The sequence below is a fragment of the Corvus hawaiiensis genome, chromosome 6 (assembly GCF_020740725.1).
Source record: "Corvus hawaiiensis isolate bCorHaw1 chromosome 6, bCorHaw1.pri.cur, whole genome shotgun sequence".
Classification (NCBI taxonomy): Eukaryota; Metazoa; Chordata; class Aves; order Passeriformes; family Corvidae; genus Corvus; species Corvus hawaiiensis.
Genome location: NC_063218.1, coordinates 50,817,813 through 50,842,460, shown reverse-complemented (window position 1 = coordinate 50,842,460; position 24,648 = coordinate 50,817,813). Strand labels below are relative to the sequence as shown.

General features: G+C 37.6%; 1 protein-coding gene across 7 annotated transcripts in view; it reads right to left on the bottom strand.

The window, feature by feature from the left end:
- PLEKHA7 (pleckstrin homology domain containing A7) overlaps nt 1-24,648 on the bottom strand; it is a 151,455-nt gene that overhangs the window by 118,770 nt on the left and 8,037 nt on the right. The window contains exon 1 of one of the 7 annotated variants that reach the window (XM_048305600.1): nt 3,939-4,006. The exons of the other annotated variants lie outside the window; for them this stretch is intronic. Within the exon in view, the coding sequence (XP_048161557.1) occupies nt 3,939-3,991 (53 nt within the window). The 5' untranslated portion in view covers nt 3,992-4,006. Of the gene's footprint in view, nt 1-3,938; nt 4,007-24,648 lie in introns of those variants that run through there. 7 annotated transcript variants of the gene reach the window in all.

The following is a 24,648-nucleotide window of genomic DNA, read 5'->3' as shown; positions in this document are numbered from 1 at the left end:
CTAAATCTAGAGAAAGGAAGATATTTCTGCTTCATCCATAACAGGACAAACAGCAATACCCAAAATCTTGCCCCAAATTAATCTGACACTTACACCTTGGAGTGTAAACGTGAGCCTTTCCCAGTGAAGAATCACAGGGACAGAGAAAAGCCTAGACAGGAAGAGGTTTCAGGCAATCATCTGGTCCAATCTTTTGCTGAAAACAAGACTTTAGATTAGACGATCCAGAGTCATCCAAATTGAGTCTTGAATATTTCCAGCAAGGGAAATTCCACCCCTCCTCTAATCAACCTACTCCAATATTTAACTGTTCCAAAAATGAAGAATGACCTTTCCTGATTGATCAGGAATGGCAGTGAAGGCTTGCTTGGGAATGCTATACTTGGATGGTGGACTGTAGTGCTTTTACAGCCCCTTCAAGCCCCAAAATTGTAAGCACAATCCTTGTCACACAGATTTTCTGAGGTGTGTATTTGTCAAAAGTGGGGGCGGGAAAGAGGATGGATTTGCTGAGCTCTTACTTACGCTAGAAATAAATATTATGTTAAATGAAACATTCATGTATTTTTAATCAATACACCATAAGTACTAGACTTGGCCATAGAACAGCTGACAAGAGCAATCACACTGGAATATTTTTGGCTAAGAGGCACTTGCTCATTAGCGCTTCAGCAAGAAGAGTCACGCAGAGCGGCATTAGTCAGGGAAATACACATTTCCAATACTCTGGGCCAGCCTTGCCTTCAATCCAACAAAAAGTTTTTGGCAGCCAGCTAAGAGCTGCCATTTGCAAACAGAGGTGGTATTTGGCATCTTTGCTCAGACCCCAGCTCCTGGCATCATGTAATGACTTGAGAATGATGCTTTCATCTTATAAGGATGGTCCTAATATTCACATTTTAAGAGGAAAAAAAAAATAGGCCCTGAAGATGCTCAGATTAAAAAAAAGATAAATATGTGGGTATAAATAAAGAGTAAGAGCCCAGTAAACCTAGATAATGTTAAACAATTCTAGAGAAGTATAATTCCAGACGTTCTACTGCACTCCACTGAAAAATTTTAATCAGGTCCACAATTACACTGCTTTTTGTATTTTACTGAAAGGTTGCTCCTAACTCTTAAACTCTAACCATTTCCCTTGTATGTTCTTTGCCCTTCCCCCATAATAAAAAAATCAGAATTTGACCTTGTAGAGACAGTAGCTCAAAATAAATTTAAATAAAGCAAAAACACCTACAATTCTTTGGCTTCACTGTTTCTCAGCTGCCCCAACTATCCCTCATTTCTATTCCTGTAACTTTCTATACATCCTTTTAAAACTAAACAAGCCATATAAACTAGAGGCTTAAGTTGCACAAAAAAAATTGCCATTCAAGTAAATTCCACAAAGAAGCAAAGGCAATTTGGTGATTTTCTCATAAAGCTGTTGTAGTCCCTCACAATGAAGATCAAAATAATACACGTGTAGAAGAAACCATTTGAGCCAAGCACAGCAAAGTCTTAAAGAAGAATTAGAGCAGGACAATCACAGATGCCTGCATTGGCATTTTTAACTTGACTGTACCTGGCTTGAAGTTTTGCTATAGCATCACTGACAGTAATGGAGTTCTTCAGTAGCAGTGGTTTCATTGAAAACACAAGAAGTTTTTTTAAAAACAAATATTTACTCGCAAATATTTTAGCTCATACACAGAAATCACAATAAACAATGAAGATTTGAACAAACATCTCTCCTACAGAGCTCTCTACCATTCTTTGAACACATGCACACACAAAAAATCCCATACGACAAGCATTCCTCTTCTGGGTTTGCCAAATTTATGAAGTTTCATAGTTGTATTATGTTATTTAAGCAAACTGAGCCAGAATAGACAAGCACTTCGTGCACAGAGTACTCAGAAGATGCTAAAACAAGATGCTACAATTCAGGCTTGCCTTTAAGAGTGCTTTACCATACTTTCTTACAGCCTTTCTGCTCAGCATGGAGCTAAAAAGGAAACCAATGCAAGCTTAATAAACCTTCTAAATTTACTAAGACAGTTTTAAACAACACTGCACCAGAGACTATGTAGAGCTGCCATTTGGAGGGTGAAGAATGCTGACAGAAACCTCATGACATCCAAGAAAGACAAACGCAGGCTTGTGGGATGGAATAAGCCCATGCAGCAAAAGTTGGAGACCAGCTGGCTACAAAACAGCTTTTTACAAAGGGCTCCTATGGGTCTTTGTAAAGAAGTTGAACACAATTAATTTATTTATGACACCATTTTCATTCTACATCTTGACCTCTTCACTATGTTAGAGCAGGGAAATGCAGAAAACAAGCAACAAAAGAACCTGTACCAAGGGAGTATCACACACCTTCAAGTTTCCTAGAACAAGCAGTACCAGGAAAGGAGGGTCAGGAACAGACAGTCCTTGTCTCAAAACCAAGAACTAGCATATCACAATAAGCTGCTTCACTAATAAGGACTGATGTCCTCCTGCAGAAAAGTACAGGCTGACAAAAAGAATTACGGAAGCCTCGACATCCTTTGCCTACTACAGGTTCCTTGTCCCCGTCACCTGGAAACAGATCTGACAAAAATCAGTTTCAACCAACTCCAGAAAGACCCTTCTCACACACAGAGCTCCTTTGGTCCTCTGGGTGCACTCTCCAGAAGACTAGAACACTTCCATTATTTTCATGAAGCTGAGTGCTCCCACTCAGAATAAAAATGAAGCTTTAACAAAGATAGTAATAGAAAATTACACCATTGATGCTCATGGTCTATCTCAGAGATACAAGCACTGAGAATTTTAAAGTAAGAAGATGTATAACTTATTTCTACTTTAAAAACATGACATTCCTATAAAACAGGCTTTGATGAGAATTTTTTCAAATTACATTTTATTCCAGTATTTCTGTTTTCCCACTGTCTCAGGAATATTCACGAACATAGATATAACCATACATCATTGTATTCTACAGATTCATCAAGAAATTTTCTTGGCTTAAACCTGTCTTCCTTAAAGCACACATTTAAACATAACATTTTCTACTCTTCCTGCCAATTCAGAAGAGAGATTTTGTCTAAATCTGACTAACTTGTTTCCTTCTGCAATTTCAGAGAATTCTTTCTGAGCTATTTTTATAATTCTGAAAATTGTAGCCCCCCATCAAAATAGAGGCACCTAAAATAATTGCTGTCTTGCATTAATTAAAATCTGGTCTTTTCAGTGAAGAATAAATGCAGAGAATCAAATGTGTGATAAGTCCATTTTTTTTTAAATCCCTCATTCCTACCATTTGTTTTCTTTTTACATTAAACAGTATTCTGTTATTTAGAAATCCTCACAACTGATACACTGGAGCTTAATTTTGGAATTATTTCTCACTGATTTTATGCCATAATCACCACAACATTGTACCAATATAATTTCTTTTTCTAGATAAAAAAAGTTACTGTTCCCAACTCTCCCCCTCCCAAAAGCACAGAAATAGACACACTTTATCTAATAAAACTCTTAGGGCTTAACAAATATTCCAGTAAGATTTGCTACAAAACAAAACACCAAAACCCAACTCACAATTCCTATGCTTTTTGTTGGATTTCATTACGAAATAGACATACAACAACATTCAAATTTATCACCTCAAGTTAAAAATATGAGTTTGTTTTGCCATCTGTGGAAACTATTTTGCAGGCAGTCAATACCACAAAGATCAATAAACCTTAAAATGGATTTCCTTCCCAGATCTTTGCAAAATAACTCCATATTAGCATAAAAAGCAGACAGCAGAAGATTGCAGATTAGCTGCAGCTTTCAACATGACTACATAAATATTTGAAGAACAATAAACAATTTATCCTATTTATTCAAATGAATCACTTCAATTTGCTCACCGGGAACCATATATGGACAGGTAATCATTCTGCTTTCTGGGATACACAGACCTGTGCCTCCTGTAATTTGGTTTAATCCACAAATGCTTCAAGAACATCCCCATTCCCCACGTTGTCAATAAATGCCTTCTGCAGAACTGTAAGGAAGGCATGCCATCTTGCAGGAAGGGCTCACATTGCACTCATCTTTACAATTTAGCTGGTCTTTCTTGAAGCTGTTAAGCAAGACATTTTGTTAAATGTCACACCAAGGGCATTCCATGAGATGGAATGTACCGTGGTGTCCATGCAGAACGCACATCCTCCCACCACAGCTGTAGATTTGAATGCTTCTCTGTATTCCTTGGGGTTTTTTTTTTTTAAAAAAAAAGGACAAAAATAGCAAGTTTTTTACAACAGTAACTCTCCATGTACCAAAACAATGGCTTGGTATTTTGCAAAGTTCCTGAAAAGGAAATGTCTCCCCATCTCAACAAGTAGCAAAACTAAGTGCCCTGTCCCCAGGAAATTCTACAAACCTAAAGTACATATCAGAACGTATCAGTGATCTAACCTGGGTGTCTTCATACCCTTATATTCAGTTTCCATAAACAGTACATTAAAGCCTAAACTATGTTAAAAGAATTTGTATCTGTATTCTAAACTTCACAAGACATTCATTGTCTATAAGCATTGGTAAAGTGCCAATTTTTTTTAAAACAAAAGTTTTTTAGAAACTTTTAAAACAAAAGTTAAATGCTCTTCCAATAAAGCTTTAACAAAGGCATTGTTTAGTAAATTGCTACTTTTTCCTATCTCTGTCAAAGGATTTTTGGTGTAGTAACTTCACTTTAAAGCTCACATGAAATCCAAGGTAAGCTTTCATAGGTAAAACTACTTAATTTAAATTATCCATTGTTTTAATTTAACTGGAGCTATTTTAGTTCTGCTCAGGGAAGTGACAGGCATAAAAAGCAAAGGCTAGGTAAGAGGTATCTAAGAAAATGAATGCAATAAAAAGTAAAATAAAATTACTGCAGATAGGAATTGTATAAACCAAACTTCAAAGACAAATGCCAAATCCCAAGAAACGTCTGCTCTCCTGGGAGGTCAAAATCTCTAAAATGTGCTCTACTTAATTCTCATCTGCCATGCAGTTCCACTGAACGTTATCCTTTTCTAAAAGGCTAAAAAGTCCGCCAAAGATCCCATTGCTACTAAAAGGAACAGACCCACCTCCTGCCTTCCCAGTGCTTCCTCTGCACTGCTACTGGTGCCCGTGCAGCAAAGCAAAGGGCAAGTGATTCAGCTGAAATCAGGCTCCCACAGGACGTGTTTCTCAGCTAGAGCAAAGTAGTGAGCTGGAGCATCAGCTGCCAAAGAAGTGTCAGGAAAGGGCTGCAAAAGAAAGATACCATGGAAATGCTGGCACCCCCTTCACTGACAGCTCACTCAGACTAATTTAAGCCCCACTGAAACTTATTAGCCAGCCAATTTGTGGTGTGCTCATCCACAGCCATCAGGAAAGGACTTCACACCTTTTCCTCCTAATGCAATTGAAGAAGTTGAATTAATTTGACTAACTCAGCGATGCAGTAATCCAAAACTCACCAAAATCAGCAGGCTTCAGATTAGACCTTTAGCGACCTAGAGTGGTGAAAGGACACAATTTACTTTCCTTGTCCTTTGTTTCTCAGAAATGCTCAGAAACAGGCACATGTTAATTCCTTTGCCTCTTCCACTCCCACACAACAGCTGTAAGTAGCCCTCTTGTCTGGTGGCAGAAACTACTTCAACCAAGCACGTAGCATCCCCCTAACCAAAGCAGTAACCTAAGAAAAAAATTCCAAGTCTTAGGAAGCAACAACAAACCTTCCAGGGCACCATTTAAAACCTCTCAGAATACACAAGGCTATGATGGAGTGAGGGGAGTGGACTTGAGAAATGGCACCATACAGAAGGCAAAAGTACCAAACTACCCAAGGTCACTTTGTTTTTTAAAAAAATCTTGGTTCTTCTCCCCACACATTTTATAACCTGAAAAATGTGAACATCTACTGAAATAATGGGAAAAAATGAAGAGTTTTTTTTAATAATAAGACTTTCAAAATAGGTACTGCAGTACCCTTAATGATTTATTCATAGATTTTCTGACTTACACGACTCTAGTTCTTTGTCTTTCACTTAGATACTCCCGCTGACAGTACTTTGTTAGCTGTTAGGAATCTGAGAGCTCACAACAGCTATTGTCACAAATGAGAAGCAAAACTAGGTCTTTGTTGAACAGCTTAATTGTATGCAGGCAGAAAACATATGAGGACCAAACTGAAGATTAAAAAATAGCAGGATCTCTGAATCTGTGTTCAGACTATTTAAAATCAAAACTTGGTTTAATCCCAGAGTATCTAGACTAAATAAGAAAAACCCATTAAATGTTACACCACAGAAGCAACTGCCCATTCTGAAATAATAATATGAATTTCAAGAAGGACAGTATAACTGTTTTCTTTTATAAATACTTGTTATTCCATCAGTCCCAGACTAGTAGAAAGCTGAAAAAACTGCATAGCAAGGAGAAAACTCTCCTCTCTGGACTCGAATCAACATGTAGGTATTAATTTCAGGATCTTTACTGAAAGCATTTAAGAAAAGTTCTTTACTAAAGTAAGTGATTTTTCTAGCCCTGTACCAAAAAACCCACCATCAACCAGGTACCAGCTGCACATGAAGTTTCCACATAAGACACATTCTTGTATCTCTGAGCATCAGTTGCTGAGCTAGTCACTGCATTGCAGTCCCCTGCATTTCAAAGTGGAAAGAAAGGAAATTTGGGGGAACAAGTCACCTGATCCATTTTAGATGTCAAGATACGTGAAGTAGACCTGGAAATGACATTCTGCTCCCTATAAATGAACCCGAAAGTGACTTTCTCAGGTGTCATCTCCATGTTACCTACAGCTAGACAAGAAATAAACGTGTGTATGATTTCTAGCTGATGGCTTCAAAGAAGAGCCAGGGGTGAGCATCACACTTGCTAACTGGGCAATCATAAAATAACCGAGTCTCCACAAGACTAAGCGTGGTTTGACAATGGATTTCTGAACACTTTTTACACACTTATCCTTTTGGCAGCTGACATCACACGGTCACATCAGGACACAAGGCTTCTGCACACCCTCAGCATCATCGCTCTTTCCTCTCTTAAGGGGTAAAGAAAACCCATAAATCTACTAAAAGCATCATTTCAGCATTCTTGGCAAAGACATTTCTAGAGAATACCCACGTAAAAGTATCTTGAAACACAATCTTAATGAATAAAATTGCACTAGGAATGACAGATGCTTAAAGGCAGAACCAAAACAACAGTTCCACTGAAGTAAAAATCAACAATGTAAAAGCACACTTCAAACTGATCCCACTTAATTCTTCACGAACATTTTGCTTCTTTATGTTAAATAAACTACAGGGCAATTAAAAAGCATTTCAATTGCTTACACCTGTATTTGTGAATGCTACTGTAAAAATATGTTTTTAAATGTAAAACTTGGTAATGGACAGGACAAAAAAATAATTTGGGGATTAATTCTATGGATTTACATTTTTAAATATAACTGTATCATGGCTTTATATGCAAGTACACATGTATGTTTGTATTATATACATATTACATATTTTTATATAAAGTATTCTGCCAATACTTCTGTTCATTCTCAGACTGTACTGAAAAGATTTATAAACTAAAATATTAACTACCAAAGTAATTTATTAAATGAATAGCTATTGTTCTTCAGCCAAGAGCAGCATACTGCTGAATACCCTCAAGTCATACAGCATTTATTGTGATATACATAGAATTGTACAACATTTACTGAATACTTGGAAGCTTCTCTCTCATAAAACTTAAACATACAGTACAATAAATTAAAATTAAATATATATTAAAAATGCTGCTCAGCAACTGCTATTGCAGCATTTTTTGCAAACACAGCTGTCCCAGGGAAAAAGTTTGTAGAAATAGGAATACAGAGATACTGAAAAGAATAACTTTTATACGGGAGCCTTCACAATCAGATTACATTCGGAATATCCAAGAACACAAAGGAAGGGGACACCATTAGAACTAATCTATGCCAAAACTGAAAACACATTTAAATGGCTGAATTGGTATCACAAGAAGGTCTAGCCAAGGAGCATTTATCCATTTTCTAAGGCAGGACTGCAGCTTGTCCTAGATCAGCAGGGAGTACAGGAGTCATGTATAGCAGGACTCCAATTTGGAAATTATTTTAAAAAGGAAAAGCACTGCACATTGTGTAACTTCCAAATACACATGGGGAGAGTACACTGAATTATAACTTGGCTATTTGATTCTGACTATAACAAAGTCGCCTAGAATACTTAAAGGAGTTAATTCAAACCTTAAAGTTCGGGAAAAAAAAAACAAAAAAAACCCCAACTCACAACATTTAGTCATCACACTGAAGGAAAAGATGACTAAACGTAACCAGTTTGGAATGACATTGTTTAACAAGCTATTAATCAAAAAATTTGGGTGAGAAGGAGACAAGGAATCTAAACATAGTGTGACAGGGAATAAGCAACCAGAAACAGAATAACAGGAAAAAAAAAAAAAACAAGCAAACAGAGAGTAACAAATGCTCTACCTGATAAATAAATCTAACCCTGTATACCTCCCACTTCTACTCTATTTTTCAAACAAAGAGATGCATATAAACATATAACAAGTATAAATAAACACTGCCTAAAGCTTAGTTAAAAACAGCAAAATATTGCTTTTAAGACAGCTCCCCTTTTTGACTTTTCTGTCCCTTTTTCCACTTACTGCAGATATTCACAAAAATCCAGAACTATATTGACAATCACAGCCTTTGCTACAACTTCTACAAAGGTTAACTCAAAACGTCTGACTATGTTAAAGTACAATATCTTCTCTATAGACAGAAATTATGTTTTCCTAATCAAAGTACCCTGTCTTAAAATGAAGAACTCTGACAGCCAAGCTTTCCCAGTTTCAATATATTCCCTAGAAAACTTTAGAAAAAAAGTAAACTGCAGGACAGGAGAAATGCGTGTCAGGAATGTAACAGCATGCAAAAATGTATCCGTAACAAGCCTGGGGTTTATGAGATTGTAACTACATTAATTTTCAAGACATTTAGATTTTCCTTAGACTCATTTGAGTGACCCTTTATTTAACGTTCCTCATTTTCCATCCATTAAAATTTCACTTATGAATACTTCTCACAACTGTCAGCATACTCAGCTTACTTGAAAGGCTACTGTTAAAAGCTCATATAAAAGGAAACAAAGACAGATACTGTGGATTCACCTCAGAGAACAGAAAGTTTCCGGAAAAAGTCAAGGCATGAGATCTAAAGATGACAGAAAAAAGCCTTTAATTATTTACCATCCAAGCAAATCTTCTAAGAAGGCTAACTTAATAGTGTGCAAGTACCATTTATCCTTCAAAGTTATCCTCTATTTCCCACACAATTTTTGCCTCCTATCTTTACATACATTTGCTAATACTCTCTATTTATAGGCACTTTGGTAGAAAACCCATCAGGAAAGATGATGCACATTCTGCTAAAACATCATATGCGAGGAGGAGCTGCTGGAGGTGAGGGTCGTGGGATCTCAAAGTGTAGTTCCAAATTCAGGACCTCAGCTACAAGGAAGATGTGAGGCTCTCGAACTGTCAGCTTGAACTTAAAACAGGAGCATATCAATCGTTTTAGAAGAGCAATGGGTACATCCCTAGCTACAGAATTAATGGGAAAAAATGCCATACACCATCCTACTCCTTTACACCATAACATTTCCCATGTCTTTCCTTCTGTGTGTAGTTTCAGCCAACACTGTTCTCACTTACTGATACTTTTCCCATCCTTGCTGGATTCTCAGCTCCCTCGTCCTGAAGTGCTGCTCCACGCTGGCCCCCGAGGTGCAGCCCTTCCCAACACAAACCACACCGCTGTTTACACATTCCTGCATTTCTTCTGCGTGGCTGGTGAACACAGTACCTCCACCACTTTTTCAGCTGATTACAGCTGAGATAACTGAATGGAACTTATGAGGCACACATAATGAGAGTTAATTATGTTCACATGATGCAACTGAATTTATGGTCACACAAAACCTCAGTTACGCCGACAATTACACAGACCTAGCAAATCCTCATGCTCAAGGCAACAAGTACACTACACTGACTTCAGAAGGGATAAGACAGGACAAACATGCCCAGGTGTACTAACCTAAACCACAGCAGCATGGTTTACCTAAATCTTCCACACAAAATTAAATGCATGTATTTCTACAAAGTTTTAGGCTAGAATTTAATTACCTAAGAAACACATATGGTTATTAGATGGTTCAGAAATAAACAGCAACAACTATTTTCTTGCTTTGAGTAGTTTAGCTATATAAATTTGATCTTTTTAAGTATTGACAGAAGACCAGCTCTAGTAAGATTCAAAATTGTGAACACATAATCTATCATTAATTTCATCACATAGGTTAAAAACAGAAGGCCTCAACAAATGCCTCAAAATGGATAGCAAGTTTGAACATTACCTGCTGAAGAAATTTCATTTTCTAAAAAGGCAATCTTCAAGGTCACCAGCTGAATCATCACCAAATAACCTTTACATTCATTAACCAAGTCAGATATCATCTGTTACATTTCAAGATTTCCCCCTCTCATAAAAACCATGAGTGAAACAGGCCAGTAAATGCATCTGCCCACACCTGTAACAGTATATATAACCAGCACAGAGACAGCACAGACACCTGACTTCATGCCAATTATAATAAATGATGCAGAGATGAAGTAGAAAACAACCAAATACATGCCCTGAGTAATAGGAAAAATAACTCCTATTTGTTTTAATAACTTTGTTATTCACCTATTTATTAAATACTTGTACTAGAGACTTTATAAACAAGCAAAGCTTTGATAGGCGTGGTGCTATTAATTGTTCTGGTTTTGTTCTAGTACTTTAGACACAGAAATTGCAAACCATTCATATATTTAAGGAATACACACAAAGATACTCAGTTCCAGTGAAACAGATATTTTCTCCAGCTTAACTAAAGTGTTCTCCTCCTTTCTTTGTCCTTTACAAATTCCTGGAATGGCACACACAGAGGATTTTACAAAAGTATGAGCCCATGTTGAGGTACTGTATTCTCCACACCAAACAATTTTGTCTGCAACAGAATGGCAGCACGTGACATATTGAAAAGTACTGCAAGTATGCACATGTGCATCCTGGCCAAATTAACATTCCCAGGATTTGGTCCTGGCTTTCAACCACCAAGTAGACATGCTCTAGTTATATCCTGTAACGATACACTGTTTGTTTGGATTGCTACTGTACTTTTTCCACACCAAGTAATTCAGCAATCACAGAAGCAAAGTGGGGACTTAATGCTTCCCAAAGTATACAACTGAGTAATCTCCTAAGCATCCTTGGAAAAGCTCATGTCCAAACATCATCTATATACAGCAGCTCACATTCTGTACACATCCCTCCACTAAGTCCTTCCCTCTCCTGTTATGAACTGCAAAAAGCAAAAATTTCTTGGGCAGCACATAAACACGACCTTCACTGTTCTAGTGGTTCAAAAACAAACAAAGCATTTATGATTTAAAGTATTTCAAACAAGTATTTTTTATTCTAGTGCATAATGAGAAAACTATTGTGAAAAATATCCAGCCTATTCAATAACCAGTCATCTTAGCTGAAGATATTATTTTCCAAAGCCATTCTGAAGGCGCCAGAAGTTATGAAGAAGTTGAAAACTGCCATTGACATCACATGTATGAACAAAAGCAATCATTGTTGTGTCTGAATAAGGCTGACTGCAAATACTTTACACTACAACAGGCCCTTTATCACAGTATCCAAGAACTTTAACAACTTAAAGTAATAATGATGTTTTACTGGAACTTGCCTGGAATCTACTCCTTGATTTGTTGGATAGCTCTCCACTAGAATATTTACTATACTAGCAGCACCTCTGTAAAACCTTCCCATCCAAAGCACGCCCACTGACAAGACATTTAATGCTTATTTTCCACAAATCCAGTATGATTTTTACCTCACTTGTGTATGAACACAAGTTCTGCAGTTCTGTGCTGATGCAAATGCTAAGTCCTGTCATTTCCACACACGCCATGTGTGGGAAGAGGGAGGGTATGTTTGTTTTTAAATACAGCTAGCATAGCTTGTCATACTTCCCAGACTCTGGGTGATAAGAAAAAGGTTTTTGAAAGGTGCTTTATTGGCAGTACACATGAGCTTCAAGTCATGTGTGTATCTGCAGGCAAGAACATGTGCTGCATAGCGGGTCTACCTTTGGACTTCTACCAGTTTCCCCTGCAGTTCAACACCAGTTTATAGCAGAATTTATAGAGGAAAACAACAAAGATTCCACGAGCAATCCGTGCCAAGCCCCAGTTAAGACTTTCAAAACAATAATTACTTGGTGTCAATTATGCCAGCACTTCTTATATGAGCACGCTTTAAGAATCCAAGCAGGGCTAGCCAAAGACTGCAAACACTTTATTAGCCTTTATTCATTCAACAGAATCTCTCTAAAAGCATCTATAAACCCAAATCTCCAGCAGCTGTCTACATTTTTTATCGTAACCCTCAGCACAGTGAAGAGAATAGACCTTTAGTTGGGAACTAGTTATTTTTGCATTTCTATACAAAAACTCACTAAAAGGGCTTAAAACTAGACATAGGTTAAAGGTTTTTAATTAAGTCTTAATAAACTCTTTTTAATGACTGAAACACTGTTCCTTAAGAGTAAACAATACGAGTTACCAACACATTCACCTTCTCATTGCAAAAATATTCAAATTCTGTAACAGCCTCAAAATGAAGTTGTTAGAAGACACAGGAGCACTACAGAACCCAGCTGGGTTTTTTTTCAAATGCAATGTTAAGGTTATCCTTTCTGTCAGCACTTATTTAGTTTGCCACCTTCTCTCTCAAAGCACATGCATTACAAGGAGGTTTTCACAAACTTCTTTTTTAAAGCCAATAAAGTAGGTTTTCTTTCAAAGGAGAAAAAAAACCCCAAAACAAATAAAACCAAACCAAGCAATGGAGTAATCCAATTTTTAGCAAGCAAGCCACAAAAACAGGCACATCATATACAAAAGCACATAAACTTCATGAAAAATATACAGCACAATTTTAAAAATCCCCCATAGAAAACTACATCAGCAGAGTGATTCCTGGTTTTCATAATGAACCATGCCAAATCTAACTGGATAGCATTATTACAAGTAAGTTATTGAACAGATGTATAGAAATTACTGGTGCCAACATACCCCTCCACATGAAGTACTCAGAAGGCTTCAGACATCCTCTAAATAATCATGCAGAGATGCTGCAGAACCAAATGACAAAAGCACAGCTGTCTGCTTTCCTAATGCAGAGCACACCACTCACTGACTTTTAAAGGCACAATTTCAGTACAAATTTGATTTATGAACTGGAGAAAAAAATACCAAGTGACTGAAGCAAATAAAGGTAAAGGTCTTTCCCTAACTTCAGCTTTTATGGACAGAGATCAGATATTATCTTTAAATTTAATAACACACAGGCTATTAAAAAAAGAAGTTGGGCTTTTTTGTTCTAAATGTGAATTTGGTGGAGCAAAAAATAAATCACATTAAAACAATACAGCTAATTTTTGCTACAGACAGAAATTTTGTGTCAACTTTTCAAGTCCTCACTGCTGTTTTTCTTGTATTTGCTAATGTCTCCATCCCAAGTTTGGCCCACCAAGCCCAGAGCAGGAGCAATGGTTTGCACAGCTTAAATCCCCATATTTTAAAAAACAAACAAACAAAATCCTACCACAATTATGTTCTGCATTCAGTGAGATCGGAAAGCCCCTGAAGAGCAGTCGAGCTGGCAGAACAAGCCAAACCTGCCAGAACAATTCATTTGGCTTAGATGCTCTTCCTTGCAGCCATATTTCCCGAGGAATGCTCAAAAAAAGAGATGTACTTCAACTTGGATAAACTCTTCTGGCACGCTGCTCCTGCAGCTTTCTTATGAGTAGAGCCCCCTTAGCACATGACAGGTTTGGGAATGGAGATGAGCAAGGGAAGGCAGCCTCTCACCTCAGAGGAGCCCACGCCAGGACGCGCACTCCCAGGGAACAGGCACCCGCACGTCCCAGGCACACCATGGAGCAATCCCATGCAGACACCCCCATGCACAAGGAGAAGCAACAGACCCAGCTCTGGTAGGGCTGACTGAAAACAGCAGTGGCTCATCCCACTGCAAAGGGTGAGCAGCTCCAAATTAAATGGCAAGTGAAGCTTTTTTCTGCCATTTACAATGTGCTGATCTTCGGTGATTAAATGCAAACTCCATAAAATGTTTGCATGATGATATCTTGCAATATTCAAAGTACAATATGTTGCTGTGTTTATAGCACCCTGCCTCTGTTTTTGCTGGTCTCATATTCCATATAAACAGAAGAAAAGGGTATAATTCTATGAGAGTTCATATTATCACAATCTCCCACACCAGACCACGTTATTTTAAATTACTGGTCCTAAAAGGAAAAAACAGGTCAAGCACTGTGATTTTCTTCAATGTCCAACTTAATTCCTTGTAATCAATACTGGCAGTCATTTAAAAAAACTTCACCAGACACAAAACTCCAAATGTACCACAATTCTACTTTGAATTCTCAGGCTGTATGTAATTACAAAAATCATTCAACAGTACCACATTATCCAAGAAAATAAAGATCTAAACCTGTTCTTTTCTTAGGTATGAAACTAAGGCGCTTAGAGAAAAGATGCATCTTTTCAACTGTTTTTCAAGACTAATTAATCTGAAGTGAGACATTTAAAAAGTAGATTTATTCCTTAATAGTCGCAAAGTTGGCACCAAAAATGCCCTCTTGTGGCACAGTAGAACCCTGCAGAGCCTGCCCTCAAGCCTTCCAACTTCGATTTTAGAACAAGAATGTATGACTCAGGGCTTGTTTTGAAACTAAAATGAGATAAGGAAAGCAGGTAATAAAGTAAACTAAAACTGCAGATACCATTCAGCGTTTGAATGAATGTTTGATCCCAGTTTCTCTATGTGGCTCTTTTTTTTTTTTTTTTTTTTTTTTTGAGTGTTAATCTAAGCAGTTAGTACATCTGGCCCTCCTATAAATCTAAGCATAATCCAATTCCTGGGGAAAGCTGCTCTCTGCTTGGAACAGAGCACTGTCACTTTAGCAGATTCCTGATTCTGAAAGGGGAGTTTTTGTGCTGCTTGAAAACTCTTTATTAAGGAATACGTGTAAAAATAATTTCAACATCTTCAGCAGTAGGCAACAATTTCCAAGACTGCCCCACCCTTCCCTCCTCAGACCACTAATTGTCAGATGTACCACTGATTGTGAGGGGAACAATCAACAGACAACTACAGTCACCAGATTTTTCTCTCATTGAGCAAAGCTAGCACAGCGCACATTTTTCTGTTAATAGGAACGTGGCTGCAACAGCTTCAATGCCCTTACTTGGAAGCAGCATCTTTCACACAGGTTTCATTTTTGCTGCTTTTCTAGCTCTCAGCCTGCCAAAACGACCTTAGAGTAGTGGCTCATTTGCAAGCAAACAAACAAAAAAAAAGCCACTAAGAAACCCTTTAAACTGAAGTCAACCTCCACAAGCACTAAAATCCTGATGCCCAGCAATGAGGAGGGGCCTCTCCCATCCTGAGTCTACAATACAGCAAAGAGCACATTCTTTAACGCATCACTCTCCTGGTTGCATCTGCCCAACCGATGGCAGCTTTGGCAGCCTCCCAAATTATTCCTTTGATTCCTGAGGACAGTCCCCCCTACAGCTTGGGTCCCTCATCCTGCTCCTCTCTGAACAGTCTGCTGTGAGAGGTGTTGCCCTGCTTTTTCCAAAACACAGCTCAAGTAGGAAGCAGCAGGCACAGGAATACTTTATTTCACCTGCAGCAGCCCACAGCAAGGTCACACTCGCTAAGGTGCGCTCATTCCAAGTGCTCAGATGGAGCTGGCAGCAGCATCCGCAGCGCTGCACAGCAGGAGAGAACTCGCAGGTTTGAAAGTGTTAAGTCTGAGAGGAAAAAAAAAAACACATTTTGGTCTCTTTCCTCAGTGCAACAATCAAAAAAACAAGAAAAAAACCCCGACCACAAAACAGTTTCACAATCTATTACAAACCCTCAATCAAGCACAAAACTTTAGTTGAAATATTAAGACAACCTTAGAATATAAGGCATTTTAATTATTTGAGTATCTGACACTTTCTTTTCAGCTTTCTTTTCACAAGCCATTCATATTTGGTTTTTACAAAGGCATTTTTGAAGCTTCAGCTGAAGTTCCAAAGTTTCGAAAGCTTCAGCTGAAGTTCCAAAAACTTTTTTTAAATACTTGTTATAAAACCAAAGCATTTTAAAATGAAGTTACTGTTTAATACTCAGTGGAATCACTGTGTCATTTCATCTGTCAGAGCATAGACAAACTCAAAAGAGTTTTCTTTTTTGACAAGAGTCAGTGAGCTTTTTCTCAAAACTTGGTTTGTATGTAGCTGAGATGGAAGTCTCCCCACAAAGAGTAGGATGCACACACTGTATTTGTAGTGGTCTGGGCCCCCCAGATGACAGAACACCTATGAAATGGGCATGGAAACACACACATGGCTGGCACTGAACATCAGAGCAGATTCCTCTGGACAAAGCCCTGTCAGCCAAACTTAAAAGGTACTCAGGCAGTTCAGAAACCATGCAGGATTATGGTGAGAGAGTTTAGCAACCAACACAACAACAGGGGAGACCAGTAGGATCTGAGATATTTTTCAATATTTTGCTCACCCAGCACTTCCAGTAAAGATTCTCAAGTCAAAAGTCATTAGGCTGCATTCTTCCAGGTGTAACAGTTCAACAGCCCTTTTCTTCTTAAATACTTTTGAAACCAATAAATCACTACTCCCTTCCAGAGTTATCCTAGCTTGTGTCTATTTTCTACATCCTGGTCTTGTTAAAAGGACAAGTTTACCTTTTAGCAGCCACTGAGTAAAACCAAAACATAGGAAGATCTACAAACCACTTATCTGGTCAAGATCCCTACCTATTAAAAGCTGCCATTTTTCAGACAGCTGTATGTAGTTCTCCTCCAGTGCTGACAGAATGTAAGTAATAGATGTATGTGTGTACACACCTGCATAAAAGGAGTGAGGTGGGTTGGGGAAGGAGAGAAAAAGAGATCACAAGCATCCTTATTACCTCGGAATAGTTGTTAAGCCACACCTAAGACTGGAAAGACGTAAGTCTCCAGTCAATAGCAGGCTTCCTCCTCAACCAGCCTCCCTTGGGTATATCATAACAAAAAATTCCTCTCTCCATAATTTACCCCAAATCACTAACCTGAGTGCTGTCCCAGGATGTCTGCAGCTCTCTTAGTCCCTCTATCTTCTGATCCTGGAAGGAAGTTCTCAATCTCTGTACCCACCCATCTTGACTCAGCACGTCTCCTCTCCAGAGCACCAGCCTACCCATTTAGGCCGAGAACACAATTTCCCAATCCCTACAGGAAATAACTCCTCATAATCCTTGAGCAGCTGAACGCTAGGAAGGTCTGTCATTTACAACATCACTTCGTGTATGCATGTTTCAACAAATGGTATCGATTGCACAGGTCACAAGTATTTCACTTTTCTTGAAACAAGGAGCACTTCCCCATCAGCTACAAGGCAAAAATTCATCTGACAATTGTAGGTCCCTCAGGTGTTTGCAGCTACTCTGAGCAGTTAACTTATTATACAGGATATCCTTCTATCAATCAACTTTAAAAAGGCAGCTGTGACATTTAAGATAAGCTTCTTCAGCAGGCAATCTAAGAAGCCTATACAAAAAAACCCCATTATTATTAATTACATTCTAAGCAGCAGCCCATTTGAGTGGGCTGGTGTGCCTTTCTTCCAAACATTCAAGTCATTGCTTTTCAAAACTGAAATGTCTCTAAAAACTGTTATTCTTTTAGTCTTTTTAAAGTTTATTTCCAGAGAAGCATTACCTAAATAAAAACCTGTTTTTCATGCCCTGCAGAAACTGTTTTCAACATCGATGGGGGAGGGGGGTATCAACCTAAGAGCTAGAAAGCTTTGAAGGGCATTCCTCTCCTCCTGCATTTCAGATTAAGTACAGACTCCTTCCTCTTCTTGTTAGACCTGTTGACAAGCAAGTAGCTCTCATGATTAACCACTCTTAAAAATAATAATTTAAAAAAAACATTAAAAACTTCACTGTTAGAATGACCATAGTCTACTTGAAAGCTGAATTAGTGAAAGAAGTCTTTATCCCAAACAATGGTAAAGATCCACGCATTCAAAATTAAGGAAAATGAATGTAAAAACATCTACAAGCTGAAAGTTTACTCCAAATTTCTAACTGACCCAGCTGAAACTGCATAAACTCCACGAAAGACTTAGGACAGAATTGCTCCTACCATTTTCCAAAGCTTTTGAAAGAGCTAGAACTGTTTTTCCCTAGTATCAAACACAATATCCAATACAGAAATACTTCCTCAGAGCAATTTGTCTCAGTAAGTAAAATATTTATCGTGTTTTTATGAAGATGGCAAGTGCACACCTCTCAGAAGGATTTGTTTATCCAGCATCAGATACCAAAAAAAGCTTCCACTAGACAGTCTTTGACCTGCTTGAGCTTCAGGAATACTTTATGCAGGGGGAGGGGAGAAACTGCTAGCTATATAATTATAAATGTATTTTAACATAAATGCTTTTTGACACAAACTGATTAGGAAGAGGGAATAACTTCACTGTCAAAATCTTCCAAGGTTAGAGCTCTACAATTTTCTTAAAGAATGGAAGCCACTATAAATCACTTGTTACCTTAGATGGAATGACACACAGAAAAATATTCCCAGAATTTTTTTTTTTTTTTTTTTTTTTTTTTTTTCACATAGCATTTAAAATTCCAGGGGAGTGTTTTACATTTATTTTTAAGACCTTGACGCCAGATCATCTCAGGAGCTTTTCAAAATGCATGCACACAATCATTTCAACACAATACCACACCAACATTTCCCATAGTATTTTTGCCAACTCTGCACTTTACCATCATCCTTGTTAATTTAATTTACCCATAACATAAGGTGATAAAGTAATTAACGTACCTCTCAACTACTTTCAAAATTTTGTTTAATGCTTTCACTTCTGGGCAGGCACAGAGAAAATATTTCCTTCACTTATTCAGCTAATTCAGTTAACAAGCATGTCAGAAGTGAAGAAAAACTACCAGGAATGCACTTAAACCACTTTTTCTTTTTGCAGTTTATGACCCACTAGGAATGGGAGAACAAATTTACATAGCTTTAGATTAAAACCAGCTTGAAAAACAGAAAAGGAAATCACAATTTACTATTCAAAGTTATCTGAAGCACTCAAGAAAAAAGTACTGTAAGATTTTAAAAAATCCATTTGTATCACAGACTATTAAGACACATTTTAGTTTAGCTCACTTCAGAAGTGAAATTCCAGTGAGACCCATGTATTAACTGCCACAATTTAAGTTGTTTTGTTACTTCTACTCCAGATCACCAAACATTCATTTCTGGATGAATGGCAGCATTTCTGGTGCAGCATGAAATACCCACTGAAAGATTTCATACACCAAATGCAGAACAGTCAAAAAAATTACCAAAAAAAACCTACAAGTAAACAAAAGTATTTAAATGCAAGCAGGGTATAGTTCACAACCAGAAGTAATTTTTGTTCATGAAGACAGCAGTTCAACTACTGACAACTTCTGACACACTACTTCCCCACAAAAAGTAATTTCTCTGATTGTCACAGAGAAATTGTTTTGCCTATCTCACAAACAGTTAAAAGATTACAGAAGGCTGGGTTTTCCTCAAATAACCCGTTCCTACGTGGCAGGTTCAGGTGTCCTCTAAACTTCTTAACTAAAGCTCAACCTAAAGAAAACCACAGTCAGCTGAGAGAGAAGCACACTCCCTTGAAATCAGCAGAACACTGGGGCTTTCCTAACACTGCTCCTGCACTCTAATTCTCCATCCTCCCAAACCATAACACTATGAATTCATACTTTCTCCATATTTCTACTCACCTCCCTGGTAGAGAATTCTTACACTGGCAATTTAACATCTTCCCTGAAAATGTCAGTAGCCAAAATAAACAGAATGTCAAGTTAACTGGCATGGAAGAGCTGCTGAGCCAAATTAAACACTAAAATGAACAAGACCCTGGAATTTTTAATATATTTGCAGAGGTCAACAATCTCTCAATTTCTGTATCATTGCAGAACCAAGAAGCCCTGTGACAGACTTTGTTAAATCGATCAAACATACAATCATGCTCAATTTATATTTTCACCTACATAATTTATAAACATCAAAATTCACCAAGAATGGCATTTCCAGTACTTTTCTCTCACTCAGTTTCACCCAAAACTGTTATACAGACCCAATAACAAGTTAAAAACCATGTTCATTATCATTAATGGAATTCCTGAAAAATTAGATGAAAGGAAAAAAAAAAGTTAATCTATCATTAACATTCTGGGAAAAACAAAATTGTTGATGCCAAATATTACTTTTAAACTGATTCCATTTGCATTAATTCATTTGGAATTATCACAGTCTAGTCAGTGCATTAACAGAATTTCTTTAGGTGCTTCTAATCACAGAAATCTTAAAAATCCATGAGAAAAAATGAACAACCTGGAATTTTCTTTCTAAAGAAAATAGACATATTATTCACTAGCAGCCCACTTTATATAAAAATTAAGGGTTTTTTCTATATTCCTCCAGCCCACAAGGAAAAAGCAACAGGCCTGTTTACAATGTACCTCATCTTAAGCCATAGCAACTACTCAGGAAATAGCTGTATAACAGTCTAAACATAAATTTACAAGTGTTTTCATTTCCCTACACAAAAAGGGCTCTTCTGCTCATCAATAATTCAAATATTCTTGTGGCCTTCTACTCACATTACTTAAAAACAGTTTATAACTACTTCTTTTTAAGATTTAGGGCAAAACTTAATCTGATTGCCACAAACCAGAGCTTCCTCAAGCTCCCGCAGTCTGCCCACCACAGTGACAAAGGAATAGCACACTGGCAATCAGAGACACTCCCCAAATTCTTAATTGTAGCTCCTCCATTGCACCTGTCAAGGAAGATGAGCTGGAGAAAAACTGGACTCCTGCAGCTCCCCTCTCTCCGACTGCTACTTCTCTGGTGAGGGAGAAGTCACATCATCCATAGACAGAAACTTCAATTTTCCTCCTGGATTTCTGCCTTCAGCCCATGTTATTTATCAATACCATTTAACAGTTTATTTGCTGACTGCCACATCTGATCAATGGGAAAAATAAAACCCTGTGATCTGCCTTATGAGCACTGCTGATGCAGCAAACGGTACAGATTTGGGGGAGAGAGCCCAGAAACTGCATTTGAAACCATCCATACTATCCAACATAAACACTGCTTCTGGCCTTTTCAAGTCCACACTGCTGACCAAAATGCTTCATCCCTTTTCTGATTTCTGAACATATAGACACATCCAAAAGTCCACACTGGAAAGCTTTCAGTTCACTACTCACCTTCATTTCCAGAAGTACTTCACATCTTGCCTCCTCTTTTGCTGACTTTGGTTCTCTTATTTATGCAAACTCAGTTTAAACACTGTTTTCACAAACTTCCAATATTTGGGACATTTAACTATTACTATTATTAGTAGTATTGAACCACCAATTCAGGCACTGCAACTGCTGCTCAGCTACCATCTGACTCCACAGCCATCCCTAGGGGAAGTCCCAGCTAGGATCTCACCTTCCCCATTTAAAGAAGTGCAACACAGCTGGTGAAAGGTGGAGCACAAGTCTAACCCCCAGCAGCTGAGGGAGCTGGAGGAAAGGAGGATCAGAGGATGCCTTATCTCTCTCTCCAACCACCTAAAAAAGAGGCTGTAGCCAGGTGAGGGTTGGCTCTTCTCCCAGAAACAAGCAATAGGACAAGAGGAAATGGGCTCCAGCTGTGCCAGGGGAGATTTAAATTGGATATTAGAAAAGATTACTTCACCAGAAGGGTTGCCCAGCATTGGAACAGGCTACCCAGGGAAGTAGTTGAGTCACCATTCCTGGCCATATTTAATTTAATTGGGACTTGGGACGTGATTTAATGATGGACTTGGCAGTGCCGGGTTAGCGGCTGGACTTGATGATCTTCATTTCCAACCTAAATCATTCCTTACTGTAGTTGGTATATAGGAGTAGATTTTCCTTGTAGTTCAGAAATCCACCCAGTACCAGGGTTATTTAAACCTCATGCAAAATTTGAAGACATTTCTCCTGATATTCTCTGGATCACCCAGCAAAATCAGCAATATTGTTGCAGCACTTCCAATTACTCAAAAAGGTAGAAACTACCAGACTTTAAAAATCTGTATTATTTATAAATCTCTCAGCAAGGACTACTCTGCATCAGTACAGCAGCTCCTACACAGCAAATACTGGGTATTATGTTTAAATGCCTTAATCATGTATTTTAATAACTTGTGTTTAACCTTGACACAAGGTTAGTAATGTTAACTGCAATTTCTGCTTCTACCTGAAATGGTTTTTAATCCTTCAACTGCAAGAAACTTGAATTTCAATTTCAACAATCTGAATGCCCAGCAATCACATGCTACATCATGAAAACATACCTAAAGTCATAAAAGTGAATGCTGTTTTACTTCTTTCCCAGAGGACACTGTCATAGACCTCAGTAATCTCAACTTCCCTTCCACTATTCTGGTGTTTCAGTATTTCCTTAGACAATTAAATATTCTTCAGAGGCATGGAAATGCAACTCTCAGAAAAGACCTCTTAACCAGAGATTTAGCTGTCCACCTTCTTAGGCAAGTTAGCAGTAAGAGTGAGCTGGAGAAAAACCAGACAGTGACACTGAAAAACATCTGCTACACTGATACTTACACTACACTGAAGTAAAGATTTATCACTCCACATTTCAACTGAAAGGACTAAATATCCTGTTAAACGAGTATATCAAATTCCAACTTGATACCTGTAATCTCTTCATGAAGAATTTCATGTAATGATTGCACATGAGAAATAACTCATTTTTTTTTTAAATGAGTTCAAACTGCACCTCACTACAAAACCAACTGGAAGAGCAAAAGGAAAGTGGTTAGGCTATTTAAAATTGAATACTGGGAATAATAAAACAGTGTTGAAGGAATAAATCTGATCACTAAGTGAAATAGTTTTAGGCAGTCAAGCATTTCTGTGCTAAAAAAGTAAAGCACAAAAGTAGCATTTAAAGAACAGCATTAATCTGTGATTTCCAAAGAAGGAGATAAAAACATCTGCTCAAGCCACTTGACAATATAATTGTCTTAATTGGAAGGCAAGCAAAGACTTTACATTAAAAAAATTACATGTTCACAAATTGCACTCTAAGTAAAAGAATTTAAAAATAGGGCTGATATTCTGAGATGGTAACAATAAATATCAAGTGTTTGAGAACTGTCATCTAAGAAAAATGGGTTTCATCATCTTGCAGCTTTTATTAATTTAATTTTAGTTTAGTCCAGGAGATTCAACATGGTCTTGAACCACCATATCCTCTGTGGTACAGCTGTCTACATCTAAATTTTGTCAGTGTTATCTCACCATGCAAAGAGCTAATGTTAGAACTCCTGATCTTCAGCAAAACATAGAGAAAACATGGCTGCTTTACCAGCCAGTGAAAATTACATAAAGTGAATCACACCCCTTAGCCCAGTTCTGTCTCCAGATGTGTTTAAAGATTTTGCTGAAAAAGATCTAACAGATCTATTATTCCAGGTATTAGGACAAGGCCCAGTTATTTTCCTTTAATTCAAAGCAAGCATTGAATTCAAGCACTCAGAGGTTAACATGCAGAGCACATGTTTAAAACACCTAAAAATTGGCTTGAAAAGACACACGATAAAAACAAATTATGTTAGCTTTTGGTCTCTGATTTGAGCTGCTTGATAAACAAACAATGTCTCTATCTTTTCATTGCTCTCCTTTATATTGATATCAATTTCCTAAGTTAATCAAAGCAAGTCTTCCTTCTGCCTAGATAAAGGACAAAAAAGTAACTACAAAAAGTAAAGAACAATAAACATGAAACTCAAGTGAAAGTTGCTGCTCAAGCATTTTGCTACTTTGAGGACGAATGTGAAACTATGACATTTTGCAACAAATATGCAGCTTACAAAAGGCAATAACTACATTTTTTCAGATTAAGTGAAAAAGAAAATTAACAGCAGCTTTCCTGCTTAGTCATGTTTTACAGACCCTATACAGAGCTGCTCGAAAACAATCACCTGCATGTTGCAGAATCAATGTGTATTTTCAAAATGCTTCAGTCTGCTCTTAGTTCAGGATATTTGGTCTCTGGTAAGTAAATAAAAATATAATAAAAGTCCTCACTTGACAAGGAACTGAAAATGAAATCCAGTATTACTCAAATCCTTCATTTCAGCAGTGCATCCCAATCTCATTTTAAAAGTTTTGGTGGTCTCGGTTGTACTTTTTATTAAACTGAAGATAAAACCTTTAAAGATACAGATAAGCAATAAGGAAAACAAAGGTTTAAACACAAAACTTCAGGCAGAAAAGCACACAGCTACTATGTATTGGTAGCAAGACTTTGTACCTGTCTAGACAAGTCAGTGACG